This window comes from Chiloscyllium plagiosum, chromosome 25 (genome assembly GCF_004010195.1).
Source record: "Chiloscyllium plagiosum isolate BGI_BamShark_2017 chromosome 25, ASM401019v2, whole genome shotgun sequence".
Classification (NCBI taxonomy): Eukaryota; Metazoa; Chordata; class Chondrichthyes; order Orectolobiformes; family Hemiscylliidae; genus Chiloscyllium; species Chiloscyllium plagiosum.
The window spans coordinates 699,176-717,907 of NC_057734.1; the positions used below are offsets into that span (position 1 = coordinate 699,176).

The window sequence follows — 18,732 nt, forward strand, 5'->3', positions numbered from 1 at the left end:
AATGGGTAACGGGGGTTAATGAGCACAGGGGTGATGGGTAACGGGGTTAATGAACACAGGGGTGATGGACAACAGGGCTGATGGGTAACAGGGGGTTATTGAGCACGGGGGGTAATGGGTAACAGGGGGATATTGAGCACGGGGGTGATGGGTAACAGGGAGTTATTGAGCACTGGGGTGATGGTTAACAGAGCTTGGTATGAATGAAGACATGAGCAACAAAATTTTGTTTGAGCCCAAGTGTTCAGAGGAGAGAATGTGGGAGGCCGGGAGCATGCTGAACTAGTCAGGATGAGAGATAATGAATATATGAGTGAGGTCTTCAACAGGGGAGGTGACTGAGACCTGGGCAGAGTCAGATGATGTTTTCAAGGTTAGAAGTTCACCTCAAGGTCAAATGTGAAATCAAGTTTGTGAAGAGACTGACTAAGTCCAGACAGTGTCCAGGAACAGGGATAATGGTGCAGAAAGAGATCATTTTTGCCACCTCTTTGTAATATAGCTGCCTGGCTTGCTGTGTTTTTCCAGCCTCTTTCCTGTCTACCTTGGGTTCTAGCATCTGCAGTTGGTTATGTCTCTAATCCCTTTGTGGAGCAAACCATTCAGTCCCATTCAGCTGCACTGCCCCTGTGTCCTACAATTTGATTCTTCTCAACTTTTCAACCAATGTACCTTTGCAATTATTCCTCCCTTCTCATGTGCAGTGAGTTTGAGATTCTTAATACTGTATTGGCTGTGTAAAGAACTGCTTTCGGACATCTCCCTCAGAACTCACCAACAACTTGTCCCGACCTCAATCATTTACCCGAGTTCCTGTCCTATATTCAGTAGATTGGTCTGGGCACAGATTGGCTTCTGACCCCAACAAACCCATTGGAACCTAACCTTCACCTTCACCTCGATGGATGAACATCATCCAAACGTTATATTTGCCAATGTTGGCATCAGAAATGCATCATGGGGGAGATATGTGGCCAGGATGTGTTTACATTGCAACCTCTTGTGACAGAAGAAAGTGAGGACTGCAGATGCTGGAGATCAGCGTTGGTGCTAGAAAAGCATAGCCAGTCAGGCAGCATCCAAGGAGCAGGAGAATTGACATTTTGAGCATAAGCTATTCATCAGGAACATCCTCCTGCTCCCCGGATGCTACCTGACCAGCTGTGCTTTTCCAGCACCACACACTTCGAAACTGTTGTGACAGCATGTGCCAGATCAGTGGCACTCCCTGTGTAACAACACTGTACCTGGCATCTCCCTCAGAACACTCTCTACTAAACTCCATCTTCCACATGCCTGTCCATTCTAACCTGCTTATGACCCCTGATTGATATTGTATTCACAGTTTGCCATTGTTCCAAGTTTGATATCATTGGCAAATTTTAAAAGGTTACTCTGTCCTCTGGTATCTAAGTAATTTATGTACATGTTAAATAGAGCCATCACCCTAACCATGACCCTTGGAGAATTCCATTTTCCTGCCTGAAAAACCGCTAATTACCACTTCTCACTATTTTCTGTCCTTAACCCAATTTTTAAAAATCCAATGAATGATGAACCACCCAATTCCAATAACCACAGTTTTGTTAACCACCTTTTCATGTCTAACACTTTCTTAAAATCTATATAGACAATATCCACCACATCTGTTCCTTCATCACAGAAATTAATTTTCATTCATTTGGCACAGCCCGCCCTTTACAAGTCTGCACTGGCTCGTTGACATTCATTAAGATAGACACAGTTCTGGTTAAAATTTCCTTTAATTTTGTTTTGTCAACCTTATCAAGAGATTGGAGATTTTTGATATTTTAGCAAAAGTTTGAGAACAACATTATAGCAATCAGTTCAGATTCCAAATTCATTTCGTTCATCATTCAGCAATCCTAGATCAGTAAATGTAGTGAGACAACCTTCTAGAACTTTCTTCTTTTCTTCTTCACGGCTTTGAAGGTGCTAAAAAAGAAAGATGAGATTTACCAGTGACACTGGGAGCATAGAGAGCACTGGGGCAGATGGGGCACTGGGGCAGATGGGGCACTGGGGCAGATGGAGCACTGGGGCAGATGGGGCATAAGGTTCAGAGGAATGGGGTGATAGAACACTTGAGATGATACAGCACTGGGGCATGGGACTGGGGTGTGGGGGTGCAATAGGACACCGGCAGTGATGGAGTACTGGGGCAATTAGGTAAAGGACACTGGGAGCATTGGGGCATAGAGCTCTGGATGGAACACTGGGGGCGATGGAACACTAGAGGCTTGGGGGTCACCAGGTCACAATAGCACTGGGGAAGGGAACAGAGGAGGGGGTATTCAGAAGGAAATTAAACTTTGTGGTAGATGTTAGACATTTGGAATGTTAGTGGACTTGTTAGTGGAAAATGTCAGTTCAGACATACTGCAAAATATGGAACTGATCAGTGTTTGATGCATTAATTGACTTTTACTTTATAATAAATTATTCAGTGAACTTGGAGAAGCAGCAACTGGAAATTCTATCTCACTGTTACAAACCCCAAGTATGTTAACTGACACAATGTTCTCTCCCCACTCTGCTTAGCCCCCTCCTCTGCCCATCCTAAGATGACTCCTTCAGCACATCCCCAATGCCCTGAAACCCCCCAAACAATAGATCCTAAACCTGCTGAGACCTCAACCCAAGACCCTAAAAGCTCTATTCCAAACCCCCTCAAACACCCAATGCCTAAACCTCATCAAACTTCTTTGAACCACCCCATTTTCCTCCCTTCATGTCCTCCCTCTCAAACACCTCTCCTCAATCAGAAGAGGAGATGGGCTGAAGTTTAAACTCACCTAGAAATGAGATTCAGTTTTCAGCTTCTCATTGGCACACACCAAAACTGGGGCTTTTCCAGAAGCGGTAGATTTATCACTAATCCACTCTGTGACTGACTTTCTATCTTTGTTCTAGAAAAGAAACCAGAATAATCGAGAAAAACAAGGTGAGAATTCATTTTCTGGAAATCCCAATCCAGATCCCATTTACTGTGTGCAGCCTGCACAGTGAACAGAAGGAATGTATGAACAATGAGTCATCAATTTGTTAATTGTATAATTCTTAGTGCTGGATTTTTAATTAATGTATCATTAACACTGAACAGTTTGTAATTTGGTCTCTTCTGTTTTACACAACCTCAACGTGTTGTATTCTAAAAGGTGGTGTTTTGAACTGTGGGCAAGTCCAATTGCCCTATGTTCAGATTAGAGTGGTGGCAGACAGTGAGAGCTGGATTAACATTCCAGTGCCAACACTACTGATCAGCTCAGGGTCATTCTCATATCAGTTTGCTAGGATCTGCTCACAAAACTGTCCGATTGAGTCAAGCAAAGGGAAAGGGACACCAGGAACAAAAATAAAGGTGTGTTATATAAGATCAGTAACAAAACAAAGGTCCCCAAGATTGGGGCAATATAATGAGTTAATAAAAGTTTGGTCATAATTGGGTTTAGGACAGTTGCAAAAGATGATAAAAAAGTGGAACAGGGTTCCAGGAGAGAATTCCAGAACAATTTTGTCTCACCATTGCCAGTTGTTCACCCATTTAGGGTCACAACAAATCCTCCTAATACATATATTGGGACAGGAACTATGCTGTCAATCTGCAATAGGGTCAGGCGAAGAGGGTGGGTGGAAACTCATGCCTTGTATCTGTCCGTCATACCTGCAAACCCTGACCGGCCCAAACTACAGTGGGGCAGAGGGCAGAAAGACAATCTGCCCACACATGATCCTGTTTGAACTTAGAAGTGACCAATGAATGGGCATTATGAGTTTCACTCATCCTCACCACCTGTCCCTTGCACTGCTCTTTAACACACTGTGGTTTGGTGGGGGCGGGGGGTCTAGTGTTGGGTTTCAGCTGTGCGTCTCCTGTTGGACATGGGTTGGCGATTCTATGTGGGTATCCTGTCCCATGTGGAGGTCCTCGTAGCTCGATGACCACATTTGCTCCTTTATCCTTCCCTCCTGACCTCATCCCCACCTCATCCTGTACCTCCCTGACTGCCCTCTGCCTATCTGACCGTGAGAAATCTTCTCCAACTCACACCAGAGCCTGGTTCCAATGACAATTCTGCCATTGGAGGCCACCTGCAGTTCTAAGATTGTTATGTTTTGGGATTAGACTGTTAAATTAGGGTAAAATGAAGGCTATCATGTGAGTTGTTTTTGCCGTTGACCTGCGAACTGTCTGGTCTTCAAAATTTAGAGAAAATCCCAGAACATTTTGCTCAGAAGAATATCTAAAGTATTCAGACTTGGAAACAATGGCAGCAGCATCTGAATTTCCAATCATTAGACTGAGGGGGATCGTCTCCAACGTCACTCAAAGGCATTGAGAAAGGCTGTAAACAGCTATACTTTAAATTGAACATTTTCTTCCAAGATAAAAAGAAAGAGTCAGGATGTGAATGATAGCTAATCAGCAATTCTACCTTGATTCAAGGCCCGTGCAATTCACATTGCCGTGGAGATAGAAACCCTTCCCCTCTCAAAATCTAAGATATTCCTGAAACTCAGAGACCCAGGCAATCTGCTATGATCTGGGAGAGAAGGATCTGAAGATGCCTGAGAGTTTCAGTGATTTATTGCATAGGATAGCAGCTGTGAGCTCACACTCAGATTACAAAGTCTACATTCGCTGATTACAAAGTCTACATTCATGATGATTTGAAATGAAGCCAGAAGGATTTGCCTAGCTTATGATGAGAGCAGGAAACAGCAGGAAAAATCCGAACCATGAGGGATAGCCTTGAAATTGATGTTTCCAGGCTTTGAAAGGAAAAGAAGAAATAGAAGTGAACCTTTAGGAGCTAGCAAGTTCCCCTGGCTCTGGGAAAATTGATTGATACTTTAGTAGAAGTTTAACATATAATCTAAAGTGGGTTTTTCAGTTGTGTTAATACTAAAAAGGGAATGCTCTTTTCTCTTCAATCAGTTTTCTGATTTAAAGTTTAAGCTGTCCACAACAGCAACATTTAGTCAATAATAAACTATAGTCAATAATCCTATACAGTCAATAGTCCTCTTATTTTGGTTGTTATAGTAAAAGTTTTAAAATGTGAAACATTGTCGTGTCATTCTTTCAGCTATCAACCAGAATTTCTAATTATGTTTTCAAAGTTATGGGAATCATAACACATTGTCCAGGACAAAGCAGCCATTTGATTAGCATCACGTTCACTACAAACATCCAATTCCTCCACCACCGATGCTCAGTAGTAGCAGTGTGTACTATCTACAAGATGCACTGCAGAAACTCACGTAAGATCCTTCAAGAACACCTTTCAAACCCACAACCAGTTCCATCTGGAAGGACAGGGAAGCAAGGGAAGGAGGTAAAAACAATGACTGCAGATGCTGGAAACCAGATTCTGGATCAGTGGTGCTGGAAGAGCACAGCAGTTCAGGCAGCATCCGAGGAGCAGCAAAATCGACGTTTCGGGCAAAAGCCCTTCATCAGGAATAAAGCCTGAAGCGTGGAGAGATAAGCTAGAGGAGGGTGGGGGTGGGGAGAAAGTAGCATAGAGTACAATAGGTGAGTGGGGGAGGAGATGAAGCAAGGGAAGGACATGGGAACACCACCTCCAGCAAGTTCCCCTCAAAGCCACTCACCACCCTGACTTAGAAATATATCGCCTATCCTTCAGTGTCACTGAGTCAAACTTCTGGGATTCCCTCCCTAAGGACATTGTGGGTCAATGTTCAAGAAGGCAGCTCACCCCCATCTTCTCAAGGGGCAACTAGGGACGGGCAATAAATACTGGGCCCAGCCAATGATGCCCACATCCTGAGAGTGAATAACTATTAAAATAAGTTCTCTTCACAAAATGAATTTTAATAGAAGCACATTCATTTCTCATATTATGTTTGTAATTTCCAAATATCAACTTATTGGTCCTTATTTAAATATTTACATTATTCACTGCAATATTATTTTAATTTTATGTTTTGTCTAAGTCTAAGGCTTGTGAATATTATTTTTTCTGCATTTAGAATCAATTTTAGGAAAATATACTTGTATTTAAATTGGATTTCTTGGTGCAAATTGCCAAAGCTGATGATGAATATACAATTTGAGTTCCATGGGCTATTCATTTTCCTCACCTGTTGCAGAAGAATAATTCCAAGAGTTGCAGCAATAACCAGGGCCCCAAGTCCGAGGATGATGAACTGGACGTATTGGAGAACCCTTGGTATGACCACCATGAAGGTATAAAAATAGTCTAGAATTTGACCATCAATATTTCCACTCTGAAGGAAACAAAATTTGTCAACATGAGTCAATTGATAAACACAATAAAAGACATTGATTCTGATTTTCACTATTAAGGAAATCATGTTACTGGATCCTGGGGAATGTTGTTGAACAAAGAAACAGTGGGATTGAAGGCACATAGTTCCTGGAAAGTGGCGTTGCAGGTAGACAGGGGGGTCAAGAAATAATTTGCCATGCTTGCCTTCAATGTTCAGTGCATTGAGTACAGCAGTTGGGACGTCATGTTACTGGTGTATGAGACATTGGTGAGGCTACATTTAGAATACTTTGTCCAATTCTAGTCACTCTTCTATAGGAAGTTTGCTGTTAAACTGAAAAGGGTTGCTGGAACTATTGGGTTTGAGCTATATGGAGAGACTGGATAAGCTGGAGTTTTTATCTCAAGGCTGAGTTTATAAAATCATGGAGAGCATGGATAGAATGAATAGCCAAGGGTGGGGGAGTCCAAAACTAGGGACCATAGGTTTAAGGTGAGAGGGGAAAGATTTACAAGGGGCCTGATGGGCATCTTTTTCACACAGAGGGTGGTACGTGTATGGAATGAGCAGCAGCAAAATAAAATGATATTCATCACCAGCACCACAAAGATAGCAGAGCAACTGGCACAATATCCGATTGTGATATACAGAGAGCCTGCAGAGATGGTTGGGGGGGAGGGGAGTGGTGCTGATCCAATATCAGTTCATACACTGACTGCTCTCAATCAGTCACAAGTTTTCTGGTCAGATTCCCCAGATGTTGTGATTAATCCCAGCACCTACTGGTTAATCTGATTACAGGCAGGTTACCATTTTGGGTTCTTGTGGTGCAGTGGTAGTGCACCTACCTTTCAGCCAGAGCACCCAGTTCCAAACTGTTGAGACACGTGTCGCAACATCTCTGAACAATTGATCAGAAGTATCAACTGTTACCGCTTTCAAAGGGTTTACATTTCTGTTGGAAGAGCAAGTAAGGGCTTTTTCTGTTCCATCGCATCCCTTTGACAAACTGCCCCCGAGGGAACCAGGATGATTCTGTCAGTTAACCCTGTGAAGCCCTTCATTAGTTGATGTCTCCAGGACTGAATAATTAACACTATTTTTCTAGCTTTCATTTAGCAAAAACAAAACAAGCAATTTCTTTCAGTTTGTGAGCTTCACTATGGGAACAATTCAGTCAGTTCCCATGTTCTACATGATACTGGGTAGAGGTGAAATTGACCAAAATGTGATTAACTTACCTCATCAAACCAAATTAAAGGAAGGAGCATAGTCTGCATTTTTTCAGTTATTCTAAAAGAGTGAAGAGGAAAGGTTACAGTGTTACACAATAAACTAGGTAAACATTTCAGAATCCGATCACATGTAGAACTAACAATTTTATGTTGACCTTGTTTCCTGAGTCCATGGATAAACCTTTTCAAGGTAAAATAACACTCTCTATCACCTAATTGTAATAAAAGGGATCTGATTTGTTATTTGGTGTCAAAGAACAGTACCACCTGGAAAGTACGTGTTCCTGCGCTATCACCAGGCTGTAATTTTTATCAGTGTCAAATTAAATTGAACAACAGATTGCAAACTGAGTCAGTGATATTGCATATCTTTGCAATTCCTTTTTCCAGGGTGAAATCAGCAGAGAATGTCACCAAGGAGAAAGTGAGGACTGCAAATGCTGGAGATCAGAGCTGACACACTTTCCTCATTCCTGAAGGAGGGCTCATGCCCGAAACGTCGATTCTCCTGCTCCTTGGATGCTGCCTGACCTGCTGTGCTTTTTCAGCAACACATTTTCAGCTCAGAGAATGTCACCAGCCTGCTCACTGTTCTCTTTCAAAGCAGAAGTCTTGTTCTGTACGAACTGGGGCTGGATGAGCATCCATTTCTGATATTGACCAAATAGACAATTCCAACAGCTTTCGGAATACCAGAGGCGACATTCATGGTTTCGCCATTTCATTGTGGGGTACTGAGGAAGAAGTTAACATCAAGCTGCAGTTGAAGAACTAGCAGCAACTGTTGTGGAGAGATGATGGGCTGAAGAGCTTCCTACGTTAAGTTTTCGATGATGTTCTCTATTAATAATCTCCAAAATACTCTCTGTAATTTTCAATACTGGGTGGTTAGTACAAACTGTCCACCTCTTCCTGGAAAACGTATCACCAGACCTTTTACAACCACCTCAAAAGCAGATCAGCTCTGAATCTTTCAAATAGAAAATAGCAACTGAGACAGTGGAGTACTCCCTCAGCACTGACCCTCTGACACTGCGGCACTCTCTCAACACTGACCCTCCGACAGTGCAGCACTCACTCAGCACTGACCCTCCAACAGTGTGGCACTCCCTCAGTATTGACCCTCCAACAGTGCATCACTCCCTCAGCATTGACACCCGAACAGTGTGGTGCTCTATCAGCACTGACCCTCTGACAGTGCGGCACTCCCTCAACACTGACCCTCCGACAGTGCGGCACTCCCTCAGCACTGACCCTCTAACAGTGCAGCACTCCCTCAGTACTGACCCTGGGAGAGTGCGGCACTTCCTCAACACTGACCCTCCGACAGTGCGGCACTCCCTCAACACTGACCCTCCGACAGTGCGGCACTCCCTCAGCACTGACCCTGGGAGAGTGCGGCACTCTCTCAACACTGACTCTCCGATAGTTCGGCACTCCCTCAACATTGACCCTCCAACAATGTGGCGCTCCCTCAGCACTGACCCTCCGACAGTGCAGCATTCCATCAGCACTGACCCTCCGACAGTGCAGCATTCCATCAGCACTGACCCTCCGACAGTGTGTCACTCCCTCAGCACTGACCCTCCGACAGTGTGTCACTCCCTCAGCACTGACCCTCCATCAGTGTCTTGTCGGTGGTGGACAATGAGAATAGGGTACAGAATTGGAGAATGGGTATGGACACTGGGTGGGTGGTGGAAGGTTGTAGATTCTGGGAGAAGGATACAGACTGGTTCAACTTCTGTAGAATCGTTTCTATTTCCACCTACAAATCTTTCTGTCCCCATCGCTCATTCACTCAATTTCCAGAATTCAAAACTACCTGTGCAGATGGGTGGATCAGGTTAAGGTAGTTAGGACGGTTATGGTTAAGGATATGTTGTGGTGGTTCAAGTTTGGTTTAGGATGGGGTTACATTTTAGATTAGATTAGATTAGATTAGATTCCCTACAGAGTGGAAACAGGCCCTTTGGCCCAACAAGTCCACACCGACCCTCTGAAGAGTAACCCAGCCAGACCATCTGACTAATGCACCTAACACTATGGGCAATTTAGCATGGCCAATTCACCTAACCTGCACATCTTTGGACTATGGGAGGAAACCAGAGCACCTGGAGGAAACCCACGCAGACACGGGGAGAATGTGCAAACTCCACACAGACAGTCACCTGAGGCTGGAATTGAACCCGGGTCCCTGGCGCTGTGAGGCAGCAGTGCTAACCGCTGAGCCACCGTGCCACTGGCAATGATAAATTTAAAAATTAAACTGCAGCCCCTCTCTCCCACTCTCCCAGAAGTTTACAAAAATGATCCAAACTCACTTACAATATTCCTTTTGCAGATTTTAGAAACAGGTTCAACTGTAATTTAATTGAGACATTCAATGGAATTCCAGACAACTGCAAGAGGAAAATAAGAAAATTACCTTTAAAATATTTTGCATGAAGTGTAGATTGGCTCATCTTACTCAGTAACTGGTTACATTAATCAGTTTTCACATGGCTGATCTTTCATTACATTACTCCCTTTCTAATCAACTGTGTCAAAACTCAAACTGATTATCCAGTCAGACATAACTTTCATTTCTTTTTCCCAAAGGAGCTTACAGCTCTAAGAAAGGAGATGGAATTCTAAATTTACTCGGTATCTTTCAAAATGGAAGCAGATTCATTAAAGAGCATCATTCACACCCCAATAAAATCAAAAGAACTGCAGATGCTGGAAATCAAAAACAAAAATAAAAATTTCTGGAAAAGCTTTCTTGACCTCTCCATTTCCATTTCCAGTGACAGACCCCAGATGGACGTTTGCAATAAACCCACAGCCTCCCATAACTACCTGGACTATACCTCCTCCCACCCAGTATCCTGCAAGAACTCCATCCCCTTCTCCCAATTCCTCCGCCTCCGTTGTATCAGACGAGGAGACATTCCCAGATGTTCATCTATTTCAAATAATGTGATTTTCCCGTCTATCATCCAGACAGGCCTCCATTGCACCACCTCATTTCCCCATTCCATTCCTCTAAACAATCCCCCAAACACAACAAAGACAGAGACCCCCTTGTCCTCACCTACCACCCCATGTGTCTCTGCATCCAACGCATCATCCTTAAACACTTCTGCCAACTCCAACTAGACCTCACCACCAAGAACATGTTCCCCTCTCCATCCCTCTTTGCCTTCTGCAAGGAACATTCCCGTTGATAGTCCTTGAGTTTGCGCCACTCTCCCCACCAACCCCCCTGAACACCCAGGTACCTTGCCCTGCAACTGGAAAAGATGCAAAACCCGCCAGTACACTACCCCCCTCACCTCCATCCCAGGCCCGAGACAGTCGTTCCAGGTGAGACAGAGGTAAACCTGCCTCTCTTCCAACCTAGTTCACTGCATCAGGTGTGGCCTTCTCTACGTCGGGGTGACCAAATGTGAACTTGGGGAAAGTTCACCGAGCATCTCAACCAGGCCCGCAGGAGCCAACCAGATCCCCCGGTCACCACCCATTTTAATACCTCTTCCCACTCCCTTTCTGACATGACCATCCTTGGCCTCCTCTATTGCCACAACAAACCAAACCGCAAACTGGAAGAACCACACCTCATCTTCTGTCTGAGTAGCCTACAGTCCTGAAGACTCAACATTGAGTTCTCCAATTTCAAATAGCCTCCCTTCCAATCCCCCAACTCCCTTCCACTCCTCCTGCCACCAAACAGGTCGTACCCTCTACCTGTCTTCACCTATTCCCACTTCACCACTCTGCCCCACCACCCACTTTCTCTGCAGCTCCCCCTACATCCACTCCCAGTCCTGAAAAAGGGTTATACCTGAAACATTGACTTCTCCACCTCCTGATGGTGCCTGCCTGCTGTGTTTTCCATGTTTCGCATGCATATCTAGTTTGGAAAAGCTCAACTGGTCTGATAGCATTTGTGCAGAGAAAGCAGAGTTAACGTTTTGGGTCAAGTGACAATTGCGCAGAATTCTGCTGCAAGTAACTCAACCCCCAACCCTCTAAACTCTGTTGAAATTCTTGTAAGATCCTTAGACAACACTTTCCAAACCTGTGATCATTTCCATCTGGAACAGAATAATGAGTGGAAATAATAAAGCTTAAAATAACACAAAGACCGAAGCAATGGTTTGAAAAAGCTAAACACCAATTTTAGCCGTATCTTTACCCTGCTGAGCTTTGCCTGATTTAGATCGAGTGGTCTGAGCTTTAATTCTTCCCTTTCCATTCCCAAACCCGAATATGATTTGGTAGCATCGGCTCATTACACAGTCTATCTCCAAAACAATGCATTGTTGTTTGAATAGCATTCAGGAAAATTGACATCACCTTGGACACTATTCCCTAATCACCGAGGGCACAAGGAAGAATCCTGTTGCTTAAGTATTTTAGGATCCGATTACCAAAAGACCAGTCACCCCAATGGTCTGCAGGCCCATTGACATGCAGAACACTGGATCAGCCTCCCCCTGTTGGATACAGCTATTTATCTGCAAGTCCAATTCAGAACTTCACCTGAATGCAAGGTATGCAGTGTCAGCAGATGCAGCCACCTGTGACCCCAATCCCCATGGCTCTCCTGAGCAAGGTGTTAACTGTGTCCCCTCATGATAGAATTGGTCTGAAATTGGGTGTAACAAAGATATCTGCAAATCTGCAGATGATACAAAGTAAGGATAATACAAGTAAGGATGATACAAAGTAATTAAATCGGGCACCTCAAGTCTTGTCAAGTGAATATTGCTAACAGAGTAGGCAGTCAGTCAGTGTGAGATTAAATTTAACGCAGACACATGAGGTGAGAATTGAAATGAAATACGAACATAAAATATATCTTAAACAGTAAAGTATTAAGAGCAACACAGAAACAGAAAGCTTTAAAAGGTTCAGAACAAGAAACCATTCAATTTAGAAGAAAATAATGAGCTCTTACATTAAGGAGGATATTATTGTTCAGCTGTGAGGTTATTTGAATACTTGATCCAGCCCTTCTCACCTTGCTTCAGGTAGAAACTCAAGACCAGGTGAATGTTTGGAAGATTCACTCATAATGATCCCAGAGTAAGAAGCTTTCATGACAAAGGAAGATTAGGCAAAACAAGTATTTATTTTGGAACAGAGAAGAATAAGAGAAAATAAAATATAAAATATTCTTTCTCATATTGAGCCTATTCTCGGTTACTCCACATTGGACCCACATGAAATGCCAATAATCAGGAAGGTCGACTTTGTTTTGTTCATTTTATTGGTTGATCTGCCTTTGAAGATCTTTTTCACACTGACTTAGGAATGCATTGTCTGCAAGTCTGGAGGATGCAGATTCAGTTGAGGGTATTAGATGACCCTTAAAATATAAACAGAGTTACAGGAGAAAAGGCAGGAGATTCAGATTAAGTTAAAATGCACAGAAAGTTGGAGCAGGTACGATGGGCCGAAAAACTTCCTTCAGTATTGTAATAATTCTGAAATCTTACTTACCGGATGGATGTCAATGAAAAGTGCATGTTCTCTCTCATTGGGATGTAATCCTTTGATAGCCTCCCACAACACAGGGTCAGCATTGTAGAAGTGTGGGTGTGAGATGAAGACTTGAGAATCTGAAAGTGAACAGTTTACAGTCAGCCCAAATTAAAGCGCTACAATACTTTACAATTGAATTATAACTGTACATGCAAGACAAGCATTCACACAGCAACAACAATCCTTTCCTACAAGACCTTCTTTTAATTTGTTCAGGGAAGTGGGTACATCTGCCTAGATAATTATTGATGTGGAGGTGCCCGTGTTGGACCGGAGTGGACAAAGTTAAAAATCACCCATACCAGGTTATAGTCCAACAGGTTTATTTGTAAGCACTAGCTTTTGGAGCACTGCTCCTTCATAGATACATATTAATTGCCTGGCCTAATGGTTCTTGAGAAGTTTGCAGTGAGCTGTCTTCATAGCAGAATGAGGGGTGATCTTATTGAAACATATCAGATTCTGAGGGGTTTTACAGAATACCCACTGGTGGGTGAGTCTCAAACTGGAGGACAGAATTAAAATGAGGGGACACTTAGTTAAAACTGAAATACAAAGGAATTTCTTCTTCCAGATGCCAATGAACGTCTGGAATTCTCTATCACAGAGAGTTGTGGAAGCTAGATCACTGAAAGTATTCAAAGAGAAGGCAGACAATTCTTTCAAATATCAGGGAGTTGAGGGCTATGAGGACCTGGCATGAAAGAGGAGTTGAGGCCTGGGTCAGATCAGCCATGGTGGGGCAGTCTACAATGGGCCGAATGGTTTATGCCTGTTCTTGAACCACAGCAGCTTGTGAGGTGAGATAGACCTACAATGCTGTTAGGGAGTGAATTGCAGATATTGACCCTGCAACAAATACAAAAAAATGACAATGATAAGAGAGAATTGATCCGTCTTCCTCGGATGTGCAAGTCATTATTTAATTCTCCACTAATCCTAGAGTTACCATTGATGAGAAACTCAACTGGACTCATCACATAAATATAAGAACTGATAGGAAGCTAGTAATATTGCAGCGAGTAGCCCACCTCTTTACTCCTGACTACCTATAATGCACAAGTCAGGAATGTGATGGAATAATCCCCACTTGCTTGGATGGGGCAGCTCCAACAACACTCAAGAAGCTTTACACCATCCAGGACAAAACAGCCCACTTGATTGGCACCACATCCACAAACATCTGCTCCCTCCCCGACTGGCACTCAGTAGCAGCAGGAGGTACTATCTACAAGATGCACTGCAGAAATTCACCAAAGACAGCACCATCCAAATCCACAACCACTTCCTATAGAAGGACAAAAGCAGCCAATACATGCAAATACCACCTCCTCCAATTTTCCTTCCGAGCCCCTCACCACCCTGACTTGGAAATATTCCTTCACTGTTCCTTCACTATCACTGGGTCAAAATCCTGGAACTCGCTCCCTAAGGACATTGTGGGTCTATCTACAGCACATAGACTGCAGTGGTTCAAGAAGGCAGCTCACCCCCACCTTCTCAAGGGGCAACTAGAGAGGGGCAATAAACACTGACCCAGCCAGTGATACCCACATCTCTAAGTAAACAAAATGGTCTTTATTACCTTTGACAACACTTGAATTTTAATGCCATTGTAAAAATTTATAATAATCTTCACATTCCTCCCAAGTCTTTTTCTCAATTCCTACCATCATTTTGCTTTCTTTTGCTGTTATTTCTGTCTCCAGAGTCCTGATGTATGCTAGTCTTTGTGTTTTTACATGGTTTTTCCTTTTGTTTTATGTTTCAATGATCAATGAATCATTATCAAATTGTAGAATGAGAGAACATAGAAGACCACTCATTCCATTGTAGCTACTTCTGAAATCAGAGACACTCACTCACCCACATCCCTGTTCTTTCTGAACAATGCAATAAGTTTTCTCCCCTTTGAATATATATGCAGTTCCCCCCTTTGATAGCCCAATTCCAGTTTAACATTTCAGATTATTTTCTCATTTGCATTCTTCTTCAGAAATGCACTTCTGTAAAAGTGTGTTTGCCTACATGACCTCCTGGAGCCATTGCTCTCCTCCTCACTGTTCACAACTGTGTTAAAAATGTTCCATCATCTCCACTCTACTCCTTTTGTCAATCAACTTAAATCCAACCCCTCTGGTTACTGACTCTATTCCAGTAGGAACAGTTTATTCTTACTTTATTAAAATCCCCTTAAGAATCTCTACTTTCAAAACTTGCTCTGCTCTAAGAAGATTGATCCCAGCTCCTCCAATCTGTCATTAGGAAAGACTCGGATCCCTGTTCCCATCTGGTGAGTCTCTGTTCCCTTTCCAAAGCCAAGACCTTCTTCCTAAAGTATAATGTCCAGAACTGAACTCAAAATCCCAATTTCAATGTAACTAGTGTTTGTGAAGGTTCAGCATCACTTCCTTGTTTTCAGAATCTGTCCCTTGATCCATAAACGAATGTGTAACATACATTTACCTAATATCAAAGACACAATTATAAAATATAAACTTATATCTAACATATTATTACTTACAAAGCCAAGAATCCCACACATTTTTTAAATATTCTTCTTCAGACTTTTGTGTATAATCACCACAAGATTTTTATGTTCCTTAAAATTGTATGATTTATTTTATATTGTCTTGCGTTCTTCTTCACGGTTCCCTCCCTTAAATTTTATTTGTCATGTGTTTGCCTGCATGTCCTGCTGGAATCTGTTGCTATCCTCCTCACCATTTACAACAGGAAGCTTAGAAACATAGCAACTAGGAGCAGGAGTAGGCCATCTGGCCCTTTGAGCCTGCTCTGACATTCAATGTGATCAAGACTGATGCTTCTATCCCAATGTCATCTTCCCACTTTTTACCTTGATACCTTCAAAATATAAAACATTATCTTGTTTCTTTCTTGACTATACCCAGTGGCTTGGCCTCCATTTCCTTTTGTGGTAGAGAATTCTAAATGTTCACTCCCTTTGAGTGAAGAAATCCTTCCTTATTGCTGTCCGAAATGGTCTACTCTATAACCTCCAGGTTCTAGACTTCCCAACCAGGGAAAACATCTTCTCTGCATCTCGTCTCTCCAGCCCTGTTAGAATTTTATATGTTTCAATCAGATCTCCTCACATCTTTCCAAACTCTCATGAATACAGAGTTTAGATCAGAATGGTGCTGGAAAAGTATAGCAGGTTAAGCAGCATCCAAGGAGCAGGAAAATCAACATTTCAGGCAAAAGCCCTTCATCAGGAATAGAGACAGGAAGCCTCCAAGGTGAAGAGATAAATGGGGGTTTGGGAGGGGGGAAGGGGGGGAGCTGGGGGGAAGGTAGCAAAGAATGTGGTAGGTAGATGAAGATGGGGGAGAAGGTGATAGGTAGGAGAGGAGAGTGGAGCAGATAGGTGGGTAGGAAGATGGACACGTAGACCATTCAAAAGGATGGTACCAAGTCCTCAGTAAAGGCCTCACCTTCATCCCACTGCATTCCCACATCCATCAGTTCAACATGCATTGCGACATTGAACATTTCTTTCACTGCCTCTACCTCTGGGTTTATTTTTCCATCAAGACTCCTGCCCACCCTCCAAGGACCCCTTCGCGTGCCTCCAACACATCCCATCTACCTGGACACCCCATACCCAACTGCTGCCATTACACAGAACGCCTCAACTTGTCTACCCCGCTCAGCTACTCCATCCTCTCACCCTCGCAATGTGCAGCCCTCTGCTCTAACCCCAACATCACCATCAGACCAGTGGCGGGGGGGGGGGTGCAATGGTAGTTTGGCGCACTGACCTCTACACCGCTGAAGCCAGGCGCCAACTCATGGACAACTCCTCCTATTGCCCCTTTGACTACGACCTCACTTCCCATCACCAAGCCATCATCTTCCACACCGTCCACAACCTCATCACCTCAGGGTATCTCCCACCCACAGCCTCCAAACTCATAGTCAGCGAATCCCACACTACCCATTCCTACCTATTACCAAAATTCACAAACCTAATGCCCAGGTCCACTCACTGTCTCAGCCTGCTCCTGCCCCACTGAACTCATCTCTGCATACCTTGACACTGTCCTGTCCCCCTTAATTCAGGAACTCCCCGTCTACGTGCGGGACAGAACCCACGTCCTCCACCTCCTCCATTAATTTTGTTACCCTGGCCCCCAATGCCTTACCTTCACCATGGACTTCCAATTCCTGTTCCAGGTAAATTTAAGGTCAGGGTGGAATGTATTGGTGAAGTTGATGAATTGCTCAACCTCCTCGCGGGAGCACGAGGTGGCGCCAATGCAGTCATCAATGTAGCGGAGGAAGAGTTGGGGAGTGATGCCGGTGTAACTACGGAAGATGGGCTGTTCTACGTAGCCAACAAAGAGACAGGCATAACTGGGGCCCATACGTGTGCCCATGGCTACCCCTTTGGTCTGGAGGAAGTGGGAGGATGAATACAGGTCCAGTGGAACAAACTTCTCCTCATAGAGCTACCATCCTGGAATCAGCCGTGTGAACCTTCATTGCATTCCCTTGATGGCAATTACTTTTTTTCTGAATCAGGGACACTAAACTTGCATACTACACTGCAGGCACGGAGCACTCAACAACACTCTGTATAACTGCAGAAGCTACTTGAAGGATACAGGGATAGGGTAGAGGGGTGGGATGCTCTTCAAAGGATCGATGCGAACTCGATGGGCCAAATGGCTTGCTTCCACACTGTAGGGAAGCTATGATTCTATAATGATATTCCGACTCCTGAACTCAAATCCATTTGCAATGAAGGACAATATACCATTTGCCTTCCTAATTGCTTGCTGTACCTGCCCGTTGACAGGTGTACAAGAACACCCAGGTCCCCTTGTACATCCACCCTTCTCAAAGTATCACCATTTAAATAATACTCTTCCTTTCAGCTTTTTACACCCAGCCATGTTATACTGCATCTGCCTGGAGTTTGCCTACTCACTCAACTTGTCTGCATCACCTTGAAACCTACTTGCCTTCTTATCATTCACAATCCCATCCAGTTTTGTGTCATTGCAAATTTGGAAATGTTGCATTTGGTTCCCTCATCCAGGTTATTGATACATAATGTGAACAGCTGGAGCCCAAACACTGGTCATAATAGTTACTGCATCCCATATGGAAAAAAAAATTATTCTGAATCACAACGCCACAAATATTAACCAATTCTCAATCTATTCTAATCCCTTACCTGCTATCCCATGTGCTTTAATTTTACCCACTAACCTTTTACATTGAACCTTCTGGAAAACCAAATTCATAACCTTATGACAGGTTGATACAAAAGGTGAAGTCACCTGGAATCTGCAATAAGCTGGTAAGATGGATACAGAACTGGTTTAGTCAGAGAAGACAGAGTAACAGTAAAAGGGTGTTTTTCTGACTGGAGATCTGTGACTAGTGGTGTTCCACAGGGATCAGTGCTGGGACCCCATATATCTAAATGAGTTGGAGGAGTGTGTATATGGATGGAAATGTGTTGCTGGAAAAGCGCAGCAGGTCCGGCAGCATCCAGGGAACAGGAGAATCGACGTTTCGGGCATTAGCCCTTCTTCAGGAATGAGGAAAGTTGGTCCAGCAGGCTAAGATAAAAGATAGGGAGGAGGGACTTGGGGGAGGGGCGTCGGAAATGTGATAGGTGGAAAGAGGTCAAGGTGAGGGTGATAGGTCAGAC

General features: G+C 43.6%; 1 protein-coding gene across 2 annotated transcripts in view; it reads right to left on the minus strand.

The window, feature by feature from the left end:
* The window catches only part of LOC122562497 (scavenger receptor class B member 1-like), an 87,544-nt gene that overhangs the window by 2,555 nt on the left and 66,257 nt on the right, over window positions 1-18,732 (minus strand). Inside the window, exons 7-12 of one of the 2 annotated variants that reach the window (XM_043715333.1) lie at window positions 13,005-13,123; window positions 9,843-9,916; window positions 7,521-7,572; window positions 6,130-6,276; window positions 2,817-2,930; window positions 1,751-1,956 (exon numbers count right to left, since the gene is read on the minus strand). In XM_043715333.1, coding sequence (XP_043571268.1) covers window positions 2,817-2,930; window positions 6,130-6,276; window positions 7,521-7,572; window positions 9,843-9,916; window positions 13,005-13,123 — 506 coding nt within the window. In that variant the 3' untranslated portion in view covers window positions 1,751-1,956. Of the gene's footprint in view, window positions 1-1,750; window positions 1,957-2,816; window positions 2,931-6,129; window positions 6,277-7,520; window positions 7,573-9,842; window positions 9,917-13,004; window positions 13,124-18,732 lie in introns of those variants that run through there. The other variant, XM_043715332.1, reaches the window with a different exon arrangement.